The 20,614-nt window shown below is 41.4% G+C and overlaps 1 protein-coding gene across 2 annotated transcripts in view; it reads left to right on the top strand.

The window, feature by feature from the left end:
* Positions 1–20,614, top strand: part of prdm5 (PR domain containing 5) — an 82,945-nt gene that overhangs the window by 51,324 nt on the left and 11,007 nt on the right. For both annotated transcript variants that reach the window (XM_041790772.1, XM_041790771.1), the window contains exon 14: positions 10,538–10,623. In XM_041790772.1, coding sequence (XP_041646706.1) covers positions 10,538–10,623 — 86 coding nt within the window. The remainder of the gene's footprint in view (positions 1–10,537; positions 10,624–20,614) is intronic.

Below are 20,614 nucleotides of genomic sequence, written 5' to 3'. Positions count from 1 at the left end.
TTGGACTTGCTAGTTTGCTTCTGCGTGCCTCAGTCAGTTTTAGTTATTATTCGATTTACTTGTTCTTTCAGGTTACTCTTTTAATGGGGCCGTGGGGTCTTTTTCTGGTTTAAAAAGGAGGATTAAACCTTAACTCAAAGGTCTCTCCCCTGGAGGAACCCTTGCTGTTTTCTTGCAACACACAGAGAAACAGTTCAAAAATGATTTTACTTCAGTTGTTAAAAGTCAAACGATATTAATATTTGTCAGGATTCAACAACAGCAAAAATCTATGCACAGGCACCGGTTGCTGGGTAGATTAGTTTTTTTATTCACCAAAACTGCAGAAAATCTTCTGCACACTGTGTTACACAAACACAAGGGACATTTTTGGTACCAAAACTCTGCAGATGTGATAAAGATTAGAGGTTATACTAACAGTGATATGCTTATTGACTAGGGATGCATAGTCATTTTTCCCTGATATCGATATCAGCAGATACACTATATTGTCAAAACTATTCACTCACCTGCTTTGACTCGCATATTAACTTAAGTGACATCCCATTCTTAATCCACAGGGTTTAATATGACGTCGGTCCACCCTTTGCAGCTATAACAGCTCCAGCTCTTCTGGGAAGGCTTTCCACAAGGTTTAGAAGTGTGTTTATGGGAATTTTTGACTGTGCAGGCCAGTCAAGTTCATCCACACCAAACTCTCTCATCCATGTCTTTATGGACCTTGCTTTGTGCACTGGTGCACAGTCATGTTGGAACAGGAAGGGGCCATCCCCAAACTGTTCCCACAAAGTTGGGAGCATGGAATTGTCCAAAATCTCTTGGTATGCTGAAGCATTCAGATTTCTTTCACTGGAACTAAGGGGCCAAGCCCAGCTCCTGAAAAACAAGCCCACACCATAATCCCCCCTCCACCAAACTTTACACGTGGCACAATGTAGTCAGATGTTCTCCTCTCCTTATCAGCGTTCTCCTGGCAACCGCCAAACCCAGACTTGTCCATCAGATTGCCAGATGGAGAAGCGCGATTCTTCACTCCAGAGAACACGTCTCCACTGCTCTAGAGTCCAGTGGCGGCGTGCTTTACACCACTGCATCCGACGTTTTGCATTGCACTTGGTGATGTATGGCTTGGATGCTCTGCCATGGAAACTCATTCCATGAAGCTCCCTATAAGCTCTTTCATAATACCACTGACAGTTGACTGTGGAATATTTAGGAGCGAGGAAATTTCACCACTGGACTTGTTGCACAGGTGGCATCCTATCACAGCACCATGCTGGAATTCACTGAGCTCCTGAGAGCGAGCCATTCTTTCACAAATGTTTGTAGAAACAGTCTGCATGCCTAGGTGCTTGATTTTATACACCTGTGGCCATGGAATTGATTGGAACGACCTTTTTTATATTTATAATAATATAATTATTTGGGTGAGTGAATACTTTGACAATATAGTGAATAAAAACTTCTGCTGATATTTACAGCCAATATTTTGGCTGTGAATATCAGCATATATCAAGTTTTGTCCATATTTACTAATAAATGAGTGAAGATTTAGGCTGGACCAACAAATCTACATCAGTTGAGGTCCTTTTCTTTTTTCATCCTCATTCTTCAAACTTTAAGTGTTTTAATGACTAAAGTTTGTTTCTTTGTTTACCCTCAAACCTTAAATTGTGTTCAATATTTAAATGTAAAACATATAAATATCGGTTCCGAAATCAATGTCAGCTAGAATGAATCTGGAACACGGTGGATTGCTCCCTCTGGGTGGGAGTGAGTCTCTGCTAGGGCTGAATGATTTTGGAAAATAATCTAATTGCGATTTTTTCCAATAATGCAATTTCGATTTGGTATGCAATTATTCCTTAACTTTCTTTTGTTCCTAAACAAGGGTTGAGCAATTCTTTAAAAGTGTCTAATTGTAATGATTTTGACTCGTATTGCAAATTGGATATAAATTATTGCATTGAAGGGTTTTTGTCATTTTTATATTTAATAAGAAAAAAGTACAAAAATGAAAAAGGTAGGATTTTTGTAGACTATTCTAAAAAAAAAGGCACCTGAATGCTTGCATGATATGTCATGCACAACATCTCTGCTGCAAAAAAAAAAAAAAAGTTTAAAACACGTATTTTGACACGAATTTTGTTTTCTCTGGGCTGGGCTCAACCTTAGAGTTAGGGAGAGGGGTTCAGGCATCTGGGGGGAAATAAGAGTGGAGCCGCTGCTCCTTTACATCCTAAGGTTGGGCATTTGGCAAAAATTCAAATATCAAGCATCCTTATTTTTTGACGACAGGATAATTCATTTGAAATGTGTTGTCTGTCATTAAATCTTACTCGATGAAGAGTTTTACTCAGTACTTAATTTCTGATACAGTATCTTAACCACTTAGATGACAGATCCAGGGCTGCTTCTCATTCATCTCTGAACACTGCTAACTCGCTGATAACCTGCCTTAGCGGTCTGTTTACTTCCCTCACTCTGCCATCCTTCTCTCACCTGATACAAAAACTGTGACGAATGGGGTGTGAGCGCTCTGCTGCAGTTTTAGTTTCATCAACTAAAAATATGACTGAAATTGTTAGCCGAAAAAAATAGATTAAGAATAGTCAAAAATAGATCTTTGATGACTAAAATGTAATTTAGTTTTTGTCTGACCGTCAAATCTGTCAGAATCCTGGGGCACAGGTGGCGTAGTGGTTTAAAGCGTGCCCCATGTATACAGTTGGCCCGGGTTTGAATCCGGCCTGTACTTTCTTCCACGTCTCTCCCCAGCTCTCTCATCCCTGTTTCTGATTCTGTCCACTGTCCTCCTCTGTCAATAAAGGCATAAAAAGCCCGAAAATAAATGGTAAAAAAATGCATCTGTAGCTGGTTCCTCTCAGCTGTAGAAAGCAGGGACCCCAGGTTTGGCAGGGTCTATAGAACACACTAGGCTATACGATTTTGGTAAACAATCTAATTGCAATTTTTTTCCCCAACACTGCAATTGCGATTTGATATGCGATTCTTCCTTAACTTTCTAAAATAAACAAGGGCTGAACCTTTTTTTTTAAAGTGTTTAATTTTGATGATTTTGACTTGTATTGCAAATTGGATATGAATTGTTGCATTGAAGGGTTTTTGTCATTCTTGTATTTAATAAGAAAAATGTACAAAAAATGAATAGGTTAGGAATTTTTGTAGACTTTTCTAAAAAAAGGCACCTAAATGACAGCATGATACGTCATGCATAACATCTCTGCTGCTGCTGCTGCTGCAAAAAAGTTTCAAACTGGTATTTTGACACAAATTTCAGGTCAAAGAAATATTGCACCTTTTGTGATTTGGAAATTGCATCAGGCCATGTTGCAATTTAATCTAATTTTCAATTAATTTTCCATCCCTAGAACACACTCCATGGTTTGGTACCAGATTCAGGCAAGAAAATAAATGCTTGGACTAAAAATAAAGACTAAAATGAGAGTCCTTTTTTTGGACTAAATTCAGACTAAAATGTTTTTGAGTTTTCATCAACAAAAACTTGACCAAAACTATGAAGGGCAGATATGACTATAATATGACTTAAACTAAAGGGCCTTTAATTTAAAGACTAAGAGACTCAAGAGAGAGGCGTTCAAAGACAACAGGAGGAGTGAAACTTTAGACAATGCACGTGGCAAAAGCTACGATATATCGAGTATGCCTGATATATTGCTCAGCCCTAAATGGATGTATGAAGCAGGCTATCGGTCATATCAGGTTACTCATAAATAGGAAATAATAATTTGAGTTTCACACTCACCTGCAGATGTTAAATCAGAGAGTTATCATGTTTTAGTAGTCATGATCTCCATATCACTCCAAATAATCACGGTTAGGATCAGCCCTGGTCGGAGTATGACCTATGTTTAAAAATACCAGGACCGGCCTTTAATTTGGATGGTATTGATATTTGAGTGTTGACAGTTTGGATCAGCTGCATGTGGGGTATAACTCTCTCTGATACAGTTACCCTGCTAAGGCCAAGTTCAAGAGAATTGTTTGCGGAAGCAGAGAGGTCCACCGAGACCGTGGCTATAATGGAAAGGTCAAGTGTAAAAGTTGTCGGGCGTTCCTGTGGATCATCAAAGGCGATCTCTTATCATCTCCAACTCTCTGATAGATCAGGTTACCTCTCTGGCCCCTGTCGGTATGTGACGCAAAGCAGAGAAGAGGACAGTACAGGGCCACTGTCTGCTGAACCGGAGGAAGTGGTGAATTAATTTCTGACGGACAGCGCTAATGTCTTTCAGACCGGTGCCCCGAAGCTACAAAGCTCTCTCCATAACAGGAACACTGAGCAGCGGGCAGATAGGACGAAGGCGAGCATCTGCTAACCAGACATGCAGCCGTATGCACACACAAGGGGTGCCAAACGGATCGATTAGCAGACGAGGAGTGTGAGGGCCACAGCAGGGGCCGGGGGAGACACCCAGGGTCAAAGAGATGGTGTTGTGTTTCAGCACATGCTAAATCAGTTACCATCTCCACACGTATAAAGCCCGGCTCAGAGCTGCAGCCACCCCGCATAATCCCCAAACAATCTGGCTCAATCTGGAGAATAAGTGGATGGTTTCTGGTTACAGTAACACTCAGCAGAACAGACGCAGAGACCCTCGCACGAATAACACCAAGCAATACTGCCAGAAAGTTACCGCATAGGTAACTAGAGGGGCCAAGCAATACAGTCTACACACAGGATGTAGGCTGAGACAAAATTCTTGATATCAGCAAAGTTTCTGATGATTATAAAAATACACCAACCTTACCAGAAGTTCTAGCACTGACAGGTCCAAATAAACTTAGCACAAAAGTTATGAAATTTGTGTTTGGTAGATTATTTCTTGGGTGTTACAATGCTTCTTGGCAATAAATCTTATACAGTTGGAAAGCCTGTTTATTTCCATTTTAAATGGCGCATTTGTAAGGACAGGCAAGAGCTAAGAAAGTTGAAAATTTTAGTCAGATCTTCTCTTCCAATGCCAAACAGTTTATTCTGCTGTTGGTATTGACTCTTGTTTTGATCTTCTGGTACCCACTGGTGCTAAACCTGGTACCTGATTGGCACCAATTGTCAGCAGTGGTTAGCAGGTGTCTGCTCCACGAATCAGTTTGCCACTTTGGCTCATCTGGATAGGGCAGCTTCAAGCTGGTTTTCCTAAAAACCAAGGCATGGCATTATTTGGAGTGAGCCCTAGTACCATCTTTAAACAGAAGGCTATGTTCCATATAAGGGGGATGTCAGAGACAGGCCGTGAGGAGACGACACCCCAAGACAACTGTTTCCTCACCTCTTAGCTCTTAGGAACCATCGTCTGTCTTCTACAGATTTGCAGTCAAAGTTTGCAGGACGATATGGCTGACTACTCTCTGCCCAGACAGTCCAACAGACTGCACACAGCCAATCTCCAGTCTCATAGGGCTGCCATGCTTGTCCTCCACTGTCAGGCCTGTTTGTGCTGATATTGGCAACAAGTGCGCTGGAACCCGAGCATTTGGAGGAACGATATGTTCAGCAGTGAGTCCAGATTCTGCCTATGGAAGTTGGACCATAGGGTCAAAGTGTGGAGAATTCATGAAGAAAGCTTTGCTGATTGCTGCACCGATAGAGTGATCATCTCTCAATTAATTATTTTTTAGTACGATGTGATGAGCCTAAATCATGTATTAATGCTTCGAAAGGCTTGTTATCTTCATTTTAGGATCATGTAGACTACCAAACAGGCACAGTTAGGAACCTTTATGGATTAAACTGGTCCCCAACGAGGTGATTTTTTTTTTTTTTTTTTTTTAATACCTGAACGACCAGTCGATTGGTTGGTGCCTGAGTGTGATTTTGGTCAACCAAGTTTTTCTTTGGTTGACTACAGGCCTAGAATTATTGACTGCATTAGGTTGAATTCATGTATAACTTCTTGACTGTAGCAATGTGTAGCCACACTCAGCAGATGAAAGAGGTACAAAGACTGGGAGTGCTAGCGCTGCTAATGTTAGCCACACTCAGCCAGTCCACTTCAAATTATTTCCCCATGTGCATTTAATCTGTCATGACATTAGTCACCCCAAAACATCCCTTCCAGTACAATATAAACCTATCCAGACCCTCCCACTGGCTTGCTTACATTCTCACATAGGTGCACCCCAACTTCCTGTGGAAATTTTACAAGAGGACTGATTGGTAAAGATCCTGGTGAAGTAGGGTTGATAATTTAGGGTGCTGATGTCCCAGTGGATGGGTCACTCCCCACGTACAAAGGCTATAGAGCTCCAAGTGGGTGGCCCAAATTCAAGTCAGACCTGTGACTCCTTTTCTGTGGGTCCTGTCGCTCTATCAGCTACATAAAACTAAACATAAACACATTTTATGGAAAGTGCCAAGGCACCTCAGGTTTAAACATCAAAATGCTGAAATGCATTTTCAGTGGATCTACTTCTGAATGCCAACAGGAATGACATTACAGCCTTTGCAACTTGTTTTGTTGCTCCTAACTGAAACAAACTTGACGTTTTTATTCCAATAGTCCTGTAGAAGTCAATCCACAACTATAAAAAGAGCCTAGGTTTTTAAAACCTCTATTAACACTAACCAAATACTTAAAGATACTGCTTTATTGACTTTCAAAAACATGTGTAAGCTGATTCCCCAACAACACCACTCTCAAATGCCTGTCATTCCAACTTTTGGCTATCTGAGGGTTACAATGGTTATATTTAATGCTTTCATATCCCATAAAATCCTTTGTCTTTAGCAGAGAGCTGGGACAGCTGTCATGTAGCAGATGTACACGTGGGGGTCTAAACCCACCATAACCCCCCCACCCCCCACCCCAGCGGAGGGCTTCAGAGGAGCACAAGGAGGAGCGCTGTGACACAAAGTAATAAAATGTTTAACCTCATGTTGGCGCACAAAGGGTTAACGTGACATATGTGGACTGATTACAGCGAGGGAAACATGTGCAGAGGGCAGCTCGCCATTCTGTCCCCCCGTCTGTGCAGTCTGAGCCTGTAGGAGGCCTTTTGTTGACAAACAGGAAAATCTGAATCCCAGATGTGTTGGAGAAAGACGAGAGCAGATCCTATGTGTTGTGTAGCATGTGTGGTATCGGGTTAAGGCCCCGCGCTGGCCTTGGGGAGTCCTGGGGAAGGCATTAGTGCGCTAATAGCACCGGAGCACAGTGTGCCAGTGTACTCTGCGGCTTGGATCACATCCCTCCCAGGAGTGGGCTATTGTCGGATAATACACCGCACAGACAACCACACCCTCTAACACATAAGTGCACACCAATTCACCTACTTAACCTATGCGCTCCCTGGGTCCGGACATGTGCGCCTCAGCTGGAAAAGAGCAGAGAAAATGATGCTATTTGATATTCTAAGAGAGGTCATTCATAAATGCAGCCACTTATGGACTCAATACAATGCAAACCTCCAGAATTTTTCTCTTTTCCACGGCCTTCGTAAAACAAGAGAAACTGAATCCTTTATAGGAACAGGAAGTAAACTAACGCCACCTGGAAAAAGGCCTGGACCAAACACCGGGACTATGATGTTTTGCTGACTGCAGATACACTACACATATTTTCATAGTTTTTTGTGAAGAAATGCCAGAGGGGCGCAGGTGGTCTAGTGGTCTTAGGAGCGCCCCATGTACATGGGCGGCCCGGGTTGGAATCCGTCCTGTGGCTATTTCCTGTATGTCTCTCCCCACTCTCTTGTCCCTGTTTCCGACTATCCACTGTCCTCCTCTTTCAATAAAGGCACAAAAAAGCCCCAAAATAAAAAAGAATAAAAAAGAAATGCCAAAAATATACTCCAGTAAAAATCAAACCACACTGAAACCTGTTTGATACCATGGAAATAAAAATTTAAGTCTTTGATACACATTTTTTTTAACGATCAAAAATTGGGGAAAAAACCCTCCTACATTAAGTAGTACATATGAAAGCATATTAGGGCCATGTTAAACAATTTTAAAAAACAATTGAATATTGGTTACAAATATTTGAGATTACAAAGTCAAATTTATGAGAAACTAAACTCAAAAATGTAGTTTATTTTCTCAATTACAATTGAGAAAATAAACTACGCTCGCTTTGTTGGTGATTCGCTGCTGGTCTGTTTTCAGTGCTGGCTGCTGCCAAACCCCGTCAGTCCACGTAGAGTAGAACGATCCAAACGGCTGGAAAAACATGCAAAGTACAACACAATGCATGGACTCCCAGTTGTAAATCATCACTATATCAACATTATGTCTGATCCTGCTGCACAAGCAAGAGGTCATCAGGAGGTCAGGAGTCACAGAGCTATAAAAGAGAAAAAGGTTAACTTTTGAGGTAAAAAACCATGGAAACCAAAGATTATTTGTAGCTAACAATAACCTTTTAACTTCATAATATAAACACCCATGGTCGAAGCAATAGAAGTGAGCAATAGAATTATCAAATCATGTAAAAATGGCAAATTTTGAGGATTGTTTTTGGATCTGCAAAGACACGCAGCCTTTGGGATGCTGATAGTTTAGTAGTTATGTCCTCACGCCCTATGTGGGCGGTTTTCCTCAAGAGGAGCGTCCTGGGTTCATCAGGATTGGACAAAGCCTGTGTGACGTCAACTGTCTGCTTACAATAGGCGAACTCAACCAGCTCTTGAAGCCAATCCGCGGAGGTTTCCATATTGAAGTTGCTGTCTCAGTCAAACTTTGGATCAACCTAACGGCCCACCCACTAAGCTCGACTTCCTGTCAGCTAGCTAACTATTATTCTGGTTGATAGAAATGTAGCTTCTGCCTGCCGAGCTATCTGTCAATCAAATAAGATGTGCCAATCAGTACGCAGTGAGGTTTTACCTAAATATAATCAAAACGACTGTGGTATAATAAAAACCCACCCCCCTGTACAGTGAGAGCACATGAAGACATTAGCTAATGAGACACATTTGTTTTTTTGGACCAGGCTGTAAACCAGTTTATTATTAGTGTATAAAACGGCTTTTTAACATGTGTTCAGACTGGACTTCCGGTGTTCCTGCAGCCAGCCTCAAGTGGGCACTCACAGTATCATTATTTTTTTGCACATCTGCATTGGCTTCATTTTTTGGGACCGGAGGTTGCTGCTTGGTCCAGATCCAGCATGTGGCTCCTTTCCCACATTCCATGCCCCACATTCTCTCTCTCCTCAGGTTCCAATTCTACCCCTTTTCCGATCTAAATCAAGGCATGAAAGCCAGAAAATAATATATTTAAAAAAAAAAAAAAAGATCAGCTGCCCTTGAGCATTTGCCTTTGCATGCCTGCGCATCAGGGATGGGCACACATAGCTTACTGAGTCAAGTTATCTGTGTGTAACTTAGGTGAGACTCGATTCAAAGTCTTACACTCCCCGTCTCGGCTCTTTACTCGCTGTGAGAATCAGAAGAGAAACCTTCCTCCTGCACAGCTGTGTTTATAGCAGTGGGATAATTTTCCTCTTGTCAGATGTTCCCGAGATGGATTTTCTGATTTAATAAGCATCTTTGCGTTTTGACTCCCAGGGAAACACAGCTAATTAACCTTATTACTTAAAGGGGCAGAGCATCTCCCCCATCAATAAAACTACTCGCCTGCCTGTTCGACAATTAGTCACCAAAGACAGATTAGGTTTGTGCGAAACAGATGAGAAACTAGATTGTTGCTCCAAAGGAACGAGCACAAATGTGTAGCAGTGAGTTTCTATTATTAGCTGTGTTTTTATGTTTAACTTAATACACTTTTAGGCATTTATGAGACAGTGGTTTCTGCCATCATGAGGTTGGGATTAAACAGCATTTTCAACTTTTAGTCCTCACTCAACCACCTTCCTGAAGAATTGTAGAGCTTTGAAATGAATTTTCAAAGCCCATATTTTTTCCTCATCAGTTTCCTACTGTATTTCCCTCTCTGTAATTTCAGCGCGGCTCCATAGGTTACCTCATATTCCTTCTGTAGATTAGTAATCAGCATGCTCGCTCCTATCTGGCTCGTGGATCAGCAGGCAGTAAACAGATCCATGTGTCAGCGGCCAGTTTGACTGACAGCCTGTCACTTTCTCTTTGTCATCATCGCTGGGTGCTCCGATAGGATCTGGTGTTTGGTTGGACTCCTTTTGATCCAGTTTGGATAAGCCACTCTGCCTCTGATGTGCTCCTAAACTGTTGGCCAGTCGGAGCTCAGATGGCTGGCCATGAAGTGAAGCCAACATAAGCTTCTGCTGTGCAGAGGAACGTCAGTGTGCACGAGAAATGAAAGGTTCTGAGAGGAAGATATCTGGTCTAGCAGCAGTCAGGTCAGAGGAGGTCAGAAGAACAGAAGACAGAGGCAGCAACATGTTTATTCAGATTTTATGTGAAAGACCACTCTGCAGCACAGCAACGTTACATGAATTTTCATATTTCTCTTCTGTTATTCAAACTGTGTTTAAGTTGGTTGGAAAGAAGGTCTGCAGTCAGTCTCACATATGAATGATGATGTCTCATGCACAGTTTGTTTTTCATTCACCAGGTGAGCGTCCATACCAGTGCCCGTACTGTGACAAAGCTTTCAGCAAGAATGATGGCCTGAAGATGCACATCCGCACGCACACTCGAGTGAGTTTTCCGCTCTTAGTCCTCTTCTTTCTATTATTTTTAGATTTATTTAACCAGGAAATCCTCATTGAGATTAAGGATCCACTTTACAATTAAAATAGTTGCAGACATGGAACATTAAACATGAAACACCACAAAACACGGATCAACCACTCCAGCGTCACAGATTAGAAAGTCATCAGTCAAAACATCTACAACCTGATGCATCTTCCACCTGTGCCTTCCATTAGGCATGCACAATATTGGATTTTTGCCGATATTTACAGATTGATTTTAGCCAATATCGATGCGGATATTTAAATAGGCTTTTTGTACAAGAAATTTCAGTCCTTTAGGACACACTTAAAGGTGTCAGGATGACTAAGGAATCAAACTTTAGCCCTTAAAAACACTTTAAAGTTTAAAGAATGAGGACAAGTAAAGAAAAAGACCTCAACTGACATAGGTCTGTTGGTTCAGCCTAAAACTCTACTCTACATATGGACAAAATTTACAGCTGATGTAAGCTGAAATACACAGGCAAAATATTGGATGTAAATATTGGCAGAAATTTTGATATCTCCCGATACCAGACCGATTACATTGTGCACACCTATTTTCTATTTGCTTTTAAAACAATGTAAAGAGACCAGCTCCCCAAGACATACATTTTTCTGCAGTCACAGAGCGAAGACTGAAGCTTCCAGAACTTTTCACATGAACAAAATCACACAAGTATGATTGACGCATGTTTTGTAAAGCCTTATTTATAAGGATATGCCAATGACTTAGTCTACATGGGGTCAACGAAGGGCCAACAAACTTGATCATGCAGAATACAATGATGAGTTAAGGACTTACAGACCTCAGTGCTCTATGGTGAACAGTGTTCAAAGATTTCAGGCATTGAAAAGAAGCATGCATGCACAGAACATCACCGTAATCAATCAGAGGCAGAAAAGTCACTGCAACAAGCCTTTTCTTTGCAGGAAAGGAAAAACAAGACTTATTTCTGAAATGAAAGCCCAGTCTCAGCTTTAATTTCTTTACAAGCTGCTTAATATGAAGCTTAAAAGTCAGACAATCTTCAGTCAAGAAACCAAGATATTTATAAGAAGACAAAGACTCGATCACATCACCCTGAGATGTAGTGACAAAAGGCTTCTTCTTTAAGTGTCCTGTAGGATATCAAAGGTTTTTTTAAGTGACAGAGAGCGTGACGCTGTGTAGGAGCAGAGCAGTAAATAACTGTGTCATCAGCATATAAATGAACATTAGCATTTGGCATATTTTGACCAATACTGTTGATATAAAGTGTAAATAACAGCGGACCCAAGACTGAGCCCTGAGGCACCATTTTTGACTTCAAGACATGATGAACCTTTAAAAAAAAAATGTGGATTCATGACTGCTACCTGTTATTTCTCCCCCCTTTGCCCAAACTCACGCAGTCACATCTTTCTTTCACAGTTGAAGGTTTCACAAACCACCTTTATTTACAAGGGAACCCAATCAGATGTATGCAGGTCATTTCAATATTATATTTCCCTCTTTTGCATCAAATCCGTGCTTCCCAATCATTGTTAAATGCTCTGTGCACACTGCGATAGACCAATATCTGCTCCTAAAACACTTTCCCCATGGCCTGCAGTTGTGTTATAAATGCACTGTAGGCTTTTTTAACAAGCAGACCTTTTGCTCTAAATCTGTCTGAGAAGCTAGGGTATGCATTCAGGTCAGTGATGGCTGTCTTCCATTTAGCTGCTTCGTTTTCAGGGTCTTGGCTTTGTGCACACTGTGCACACTCCCTGTAACGGCTGACTCAGTCTGCTGAGTAAAATAGAATGACTTTCAGAGTCATTATTAACACCTGTGCCTTTATTCAGAGTGGGTCAAAATGTCCTCTGTGAAAAAGCCTATAATAGAGAGCAGAGGAACTCTATTAATCCCTCATTGTTAACATCTAATTGGACTTTTTAACATTATGAAATGGGTGAAGTAAAAGAGGGTACACAGAGAGAAAGGGACACTGACCCAGTGTCAGATGTCACTAACTTTATAATTCAATCTGGAGCTCTGTGCTACAAGCTTTTTTTCATCTTTTTATCGAAATGCAGAAAAATTCTCACAGACACCATGCAGGGGAAAAAAAAATCTCCTCTATGCAATGTATGTGACACTCCATCCCCATTTAAAATGAGGTAGTTCCAGCATTTGCAGCATCTCTCATGACTGGTTTAAAATTGCTGCGTACATGAGAGACCAGGACCAGAATCAGCTTTATTGGTTTTGCTTGCACAGGGAAATTGACTCCGGTTAGCTTTGCTCTAAGTGTTTAGGATTTAAACATTGAATATGAAAATTAATTAAACAAAAAGTATAAAATTAAAATGTACATATGTACAGTGTTTTAACTAATTCAGTATATACAAGTCCAAGTGCATTGATGGTATGGATGCAAGGTGGGTAAAGGGTGCAAGAATGCTGACTAGTCATAATATAAAAGTGTAAAATATGCAAGCTAGTGAGCAGATTACATGAAGTAGATAAGATGATTTAAGATTGTTTACAGTTATCACACAAATGTGCACATGAGGCGAGGCATATTAGCACACTGAGTTATTTAAGAGTATTAAATTAACAGTAAAGTTGTAAAGAGGCAGTGCAGCACATGTTAATATTAAACAAGGCTAAGATTCATGAAAAAGCTCCAATTTTCTATCGAAGCAATGTTTCAGTTTTGTTGTAGCCTGATGCTAAAGTTTAAAAAAAATCATTACACTCAGTACCCCATCATGACAAAGTGAAAAGAGGATTAAAAAACTGCATATTTATTAAACAAAGAAAATAGAAATATCACATTGAGATAAGTATGCAGACCCTTTGCAAAAACATTTGGAATTTAGCCAGGTTCCTCCCATTTCTCTGGATTTTGCTGAGATGTTTCTACGCCTTGATTGGAGTCCACCTGTGGTAAAATAAACTGATTGGACATGATTTGGAAAAGCACACATCTCTCTATAGATGACCTCACAGCTGATAATGCATATCGGAGCAAAAGCCAAGCCATGAGGTCAAAGGAACTGCCTGCAGAGCTCAGAGACGGTATTGTTGACAGGCACAGATTCCCAAAAGCACAGTGGCCTCCATGATTCTCAGATAGAAGATGTTTGGCACAACCAGGACTCTTCCAAGAGCTGGTCACCCACCAAAACTGAGCAATCAAGGGAGAAGGGCCTTAGTAAAGGTCTTTACACACTGGGTCCGTTATTTTTGGATGCATTTTTTTAATCCGATAAAAAATCACACACTCGAACCTTACACACTGGGCCTGATGCGTTTTTATTTGCCTTCACTGCAAAAATTCATAGAATGTGGCAAATTGCTTCGTACTGCAAGCCTGTGTTTCTGTAGCAAGTTTATAATTCAGTCTCTGTTATGAGCTGTGAGTAGGTTACAACTTATGCCTTTATCTGTCATATTTCCATTTCTGATATCCAAATAATACACGGGCAGACTACAGTGTTTGAAGTGAAGTTTTGGTGGCAGAGAGAGAGGAGGGGTCCGGCGGGTTTGATCAAGTGAGGAGGACGCAGCGGACACTGTTTTGAATCATCAGTCACCCATTTAAATGACTTGAACTGATGCAATATTTCACATTAAGATTGAGCCTGTTCTGAAAAAATATATGAAGGTCAAAAATTTCGGTGTGAGTGTGCAGACATAATTAGAAAAACATGAGCTTGAGCTTGATTTTTTAACGTGCAAAAAATTTGGACGAAATAAACAGACCCAGTGTGCAATGGTCTTAAGAGAGGTGACCAAGACTCCTATGGTCACTCTGACTGAGCTCCAGAGATCCTATTGGGCAACCAGCTCTTGGAAGAATCCCGACCAGTGGTGCCAAACTTCTGCCGAGCTCGCCCACACAAATAAGTTTGTAATAGATTGCTGTCAAAAATATTCATCAACTTAAGAAATAGGCCTACACATGTTGATCATACCGAAGGATGGGAACCTATGGTGTATGCTACAGTACTCAAGTCTCAACCAGTTACAGTGGTTTACCCTCCAAAATACATAGAAACAAGGCCGGGCTGTGGCACAGGGGTTAGCACTGTTGTCTTACAGTATGGAGGCTCCTGGTTCGCTTCCCGGTCAGGGCCTCTCTCTGCTGAGTTCACATGTTCTCGCTGTGCATGCATGGCTTCATGGGTTACTCTTAATTCGCCATAAGTGTGAGCATTCCTGGTTATTTGTCTCTATACATCAGACCTGTAACCTTGAAAAGCAGATGGATACGCCCGTTTCCATGTTTCTCATCAATCCATCTTGCAAAGCTCCCGTCTGAACTGTTTGGGCCTGGTTAGGAAGTGACAGGACCAATCAGCGACGAGGGGCAGTACTTTCAGGCGCTGCGGAGTCATGACGTAAGCGCAGCAACAGGAGGCCGGTGTAATTATGGCAGAAGACTTTAGCGTGGATGCTGCTGAAGCACCAGTTTTATCAGAACTTGTTGAAATTTCTTCATTTAAAGAAGAATAAAGAACAGCAGTGAGTTGTTTTCTTTTCAGAAATGACAAAAGTCATGTACTGACATGTCTACAGTCGCCATGGAACATGTTATTCCTCTGTAGCTGTGCATGCACACCTCGCTCACGGCTACGTCACGTGTTTTGATGCTCTGATTGGCCCGTAGAGATGTGAATGACAGAATGTTCATCCAATCAAACCCCGAGTTTTTTTCAAATCCTCTTCCCTTTTCCAAACGCTTAGTATTGAAAGTTTTCCAGACATGTCAGGTTATCAGACCTGTGATTGACTGGTGACCAGTCCAGGGTGAACTCCACCTCTTGTCCAATGACAGCTGGGATTGGCTCCAGCCTCTCGCGACCCCAAACAGGGTAATTGGTGTAGAAAATGGGTGGGAAAAGATGTAGAAACACAGTCCAGATTAGAAAAATGAATTAATTTCCCTTACAGTGAGTCAGGGTGTAGGGTGGAGAGACCCAAAGGTAGGTTTCTCTGGGCGTTATGAGGTCACTTCCTGGGTTGGGACAGCACTGTCTTATTTTCTGCAGCTCTTTTTGACCTGCTGAAGTTCTGCACTAACGTAATCCATCTCAGAAAGCCTCTGTGAGCATCTGGACGATTGTGTTTGTGCCACTTTTGATAAATGAGATGTAGTATGTGTTTGATCAGAGATTTCCATCATCACTTGGTACAGCTCTAACTGCGACAGTGGTGGCCTGTCAGCACCGTTCATTTCAGAGTCTCTGTTTTACTCTGTGCTGCTGATAATGCAGCTCTCCTGCTGTCCAGGTTGGCGTCTCTCTGTAGAAACAGGCAGCTCTAATTTTCTGGTGTGCTGCTGATTAAACGCACTGATGTTTGGGTCTTAATGGTCTCAGATCTGTCTTTGCTCAGCGCGCTCTGAAATATGGGCTGAGCAGTTACAAACAGCAGAGCCAGATGAAGTCACTGTCGAGCAAAACAAATGTGACTGGGCTGAAAGAGCCGCAGCTCGCTGTTAATGCTCACGATTAAAGATGGATGCGTTTGGAGTCGGTGGGATCAGACCACAAACCACATGACAGGAAAAGTAAAATGGAACACACTGGAGGACGATATGAGCGGCTGATGTTTCAGATATTTGAAGCATTTTTCAAACCTTGGTTTTGATCTCTAATGAGAATAGATGTGACTTCATGTTCTACAATATTTTTACATATTTAGCTGATGAAAGGCCTTTAATATTTTCTGACCGGGACTTTTTAAATCTCATGGTGGCTGTCGAAGTCAAATTTACTTTTCTTAATAACGCAAGACTCAGTGCCTGTGACTAAAATAATAAAATACTATTAAAGAAGAACTAAACTGTGCTGTGACTCCTTTCAGGGTTGCTTCAGATCAGCTTTTCTTCATGATAATGTGCTGAACCATTTATGATCATTCTTCTAAATAAGATAATTTACTTTAATAGTACAAAAACTGCTCCCTTAAATATCACCAACTACCTCGTCATGGCAGCTGATTCTGGTTTACTCTCTATTCTCATCCTCCTCGATCTGAGTGTGGCCTTTGATATGATTTCTCACACAATCCTTCTCAATAGATTATTTTCCATTGGCATCACGTCCACACCCCTAGACTGGTTCATTCCTACCTCACAGGCCGCTCTCAGTTCATCCAATCTCAGCCCTTCCCCCTCACTTCAGGTGTGTCTAATCTAACAACAATAATAATACCTGGTCTGCATATTTCCATCTATGCAACATCAATCGCCTCTGCTCCTTCCTCACCCCCCATACTACTTCAGTCCTTGTTCATAGCTGTGCTACCTCCCGTATAGACTACTGTAATTCTCTCCTCGTTGGTCTCCCTCACAAATCCCTCCATAAGCTTCAACTGGTTCAGAATTCAGCTGCTTGCGTCATCACCAAAACTCCCTCATGTCACCACATCACCCTGTCCTACAGCAGCTCCACTGGCTTCCAGGTAAAATTCAGACTAGAATTCAGAACCCTCCTGTATGCATTCAAGGCCATCAACATCTCGCCCCTCCTTATCCGTCTGACGTCCTCCACATAGCCACCTCCTCCTCCATCCACCTCACTTTGCCCTTCACCTTTCAGCAGCAGCTGAAGACTCTCCTCCCCAGCTCTGGAACTCACTCCCACCAGACATCCGAAACACTGACCCTCTCCCTCTTTTCAAATCCAGACTCAAAACCCACCTGTTCAGGATAGCATACTCATGTAATTACTTTTTGCTGTTTTATACTGTGTTACCTTTTATCTGTTGTTTTATTGTATTTGTTTTTATATCTAAGGTACTGCAGGTGGCTGCAGGAGGTCATTTACAACAGATTACAAACATGAACATTATTTTTAACTTTAAAACTGTTATATTAATATAAAATACTTAATTATGAGGGATGTAACATCAAAGTCTCCCTGATTTGTCGTACCTCAGTAATGTGTCCATGGTACAGAGTTATGGCAGTATCCAAAGAAAAACAACCCAAAACATCAAATAAAGACCTCAGAAAAAAGTGACATCAGCTTTTAGTAGAGTTCAAAATCGGTGCAGAGTTTTCAGCCCTGAGCACAAACTGTATGCATGGTCTCAAACGGTGGATTTATTTTAAATCAAAGTAATAATTTCATTTATAATTTAATTCAGACCTTTAACAAAATTGTGAGTCTAAAATGATATTTATGAGGTGATGTGTGCAGGATTGAGGTGAATAATAGATCAGCCTTTTTCTCTCTCTTTCCTCTCACATACACGCTTCCTTTTCTTTCCTTTCTCGAGCTCCGTCCATCAGTAATAACCTGTGGATATTAATAAACCTTGCCAATTCTCATCACTGATCTACACCCGGAAAGAAGAAACAAAGGTGTTTTTTTAAGTCTATGTTGCCATGGAGCCCGTTATAACAGCGGTAAAGGTGCCAAAGTGGTGCTAGGCCATGATGCACACGTCTAAAACCGCTGGTAAATATGCATGCATTCATTGCCAAAATAGCCCGTCATCATTAACAGGAGTTCTGTCATTACTTTTAAAGCATCCTCACTCACAGTCAGTGATGCTTCAGATGGAAATGGACACATATTCTAGAGCAGTGGTTCAGTTCAGTCAGGACCACTTGGTCAAGAAACACAAATGATTTACAGTTATAAATCTTCTTTCTTTATTAGCAGTTGTAAATTTGCACTGATTGCTGTTATTCATAATTTGACTGTTCTGGGATCCCTCTGCATTTAACAGGAACAGCACATGTTCCTGTGCCTGCAAGGAAAGCCTGAGGCAGAGAGGGAAGCAGCAAAACCACAGAGCAGGCATCAGTGACAACAGAATGACACTGATAAAGTCAGTGGCAGAATAAAGGAGGAGCTGGGGTGGAGGAGGGTTGTAAAAAGCAGCTTGCAGAGGGAGCATGGAGGCATAGCCAGGCTATAGCAGTCTAAAATAGTCAGCATGGGTGCGATTTGACAATAGCATGGTTAGAAGCGAATCAACTCGCTGTCAGCTGATACGGGCTTGCATGAGATCAGCTGAGCTCAGTTTTATGGCTGTGCTTGGCACTGTGGACCGCCCTAGCTAATGCTATATGCTTGGTTTTAGGGCTGGGCAATCAATCGAAAAATAATCAAAGCCAACATTCGTAGCTTCTAACCGACATTAACCTTCCCTGTCAATTATTTCAATTTTTTCCTTGTAATTCTATCTCTAGTAATGCAAACCCCCTTAAAAACACACTACTGGCTGTAGTAGTCATGTGACAGAAAGCCAGGTGTCACAAGGCATGATGCCTGCCAGAGACCCAAAAGGGAAATTAGTAGTCACATGACACTGTCCCATCCAGTCCGCTAAAACTCTAACACTACAGTACAGTAATATAGAAATAATTTATTCTGTTAGCAAGAAATACCAGCTGTTTATTTTGTACTTTTCTAGGAAAATGTAGCCTGAGGCCCTTTCCCGCATGTCTCTCCCCTGCTCTCATCCCTGTTTTCGAGTCTATCCACTGTCCTCCTCTATCAAAATAGAGGCACAAACATCCCCAGAAATAAATCTTAAAAAAAATAATAATAATGATAATCATTTCAGCTGATGTTTGTTTTGATTTCAATTAATAACCATAAATTGTTAATCACTGCATGTTCCTTTCAGTTATTTGTTTTAAAATTATACAAATATTTACAGCACAAACAGAGTCACAGATGGGGGGTGGGATAATCGTACATCAATCATAATCGAGGTAAAAAGTGCAATTCATCGTGATTTGGATTTTTGCCATAATTGCCCCGCCCTACTTGATTTACTGTAAGATGTTTTAAGAGGCTATTTTGTATAGATAGTGCCTTGAGATTTTTGCCTGAGCTCAGGTATGCCTTGGGCAAATAAAGCTGGAAAACCATAGCACACTGTCTTAATCACAATTTAAAGCCCTGGCTATTGTTTAATACCCTGGTACACCGGTATTACCACCTATTCTGGATAACCGTTTCATCCCTGGATCGAAGATTATTTCTCTAAGTGTGTGGCAACATTACATAAATGATTCCAATCAGGATGGACGTTTGGTTTATATGCAAGGCTTCATTTTAGCTGGAAACTGCTGCTGCATTGCTATTTTTAGAGAAACCAGACTCCTTTGTAAACTTTTCTCTGCAGAATATTGAGTAAATAGTCTAACACTGCTTTTGATTGCTTATTTAGTTTGTTTAATCTGTGGTTATTCTTAAGACAAGCAATAACAAATGTCATAAAATTTCAGTTGAGTTTTTTACATCCTGATGAAAATGAGCTCCTACAGAACTCTCTTCGGTGAATGTGATAAAACTGACCTCCATTGTTGCCGTTGAGTTATATTATTCTCGCAGTATAATAGATACTATTGTGTTAGTGAGCTGTCTGTTGATTTGTAACTTCACCCTGAAGCCTAATGGAGCTCAATGACTTCCTGTTGGCGTGCTGCTTTACAAATACACAGGCATTAAACGTGCCACAGGAGACGAGCCGCTGCTCTGGAGTAAATAAACCAAACTCCATCTCTGCATTTATAGAGGCGCTCTGTGCTCTGAGTGGTCTGATTCAGACGAAAGGTCAGGGCAAAGATCAGCCAGTGAACAGCTGCTGGAGAGTGAAGGGCACCAGGTACAGATGTTCGATGTTACTGGGGTCACAGTGATGCATTCTGGGTAGAGCCCATCACCTAAGTCCATCCATGTGTTTCTTAACCTTTAAACTCTGACCCTGGGGAGTTTTTTTTTCCTTTGTCATACAGGAACCATTCATTCCTGGGTGATTCTTGGAAATTAGCATCACACAGATCATGACGGCGTGTTTCCTCCAGGCCGCTTTCTCACGCACACGCTCGCTCGCTGCTTTATTTCCACCACCACTCCTTCATTCAGCCACACAAACAGTTGCATACTTAAACACGCACACGCGCAGTGAACCTGATCTTTACCTCCTTTTGTATCTTGTGTCATTGGGCGCT

Source organism: Cheilinus undulatus, linkage group 7 (assembly GCF_018320785.1).
Source record: "Cheilinus undulatus linkage group 7, ASM1832078v1, whole genome shotgun sequence".
In the NCBI taxonomy this organism is placed as follows: Eukaryota; Metazoa; Chordata; class Actinopteri; order Labriformes; family Labridae; genus Cheilinus; species Cheilinus undulatus.
The sequence above is the reverse complement of the archived record's forward strand: the minus strand, read 5'-3'. Positions and strand labels throughout refer to the sequence as shown.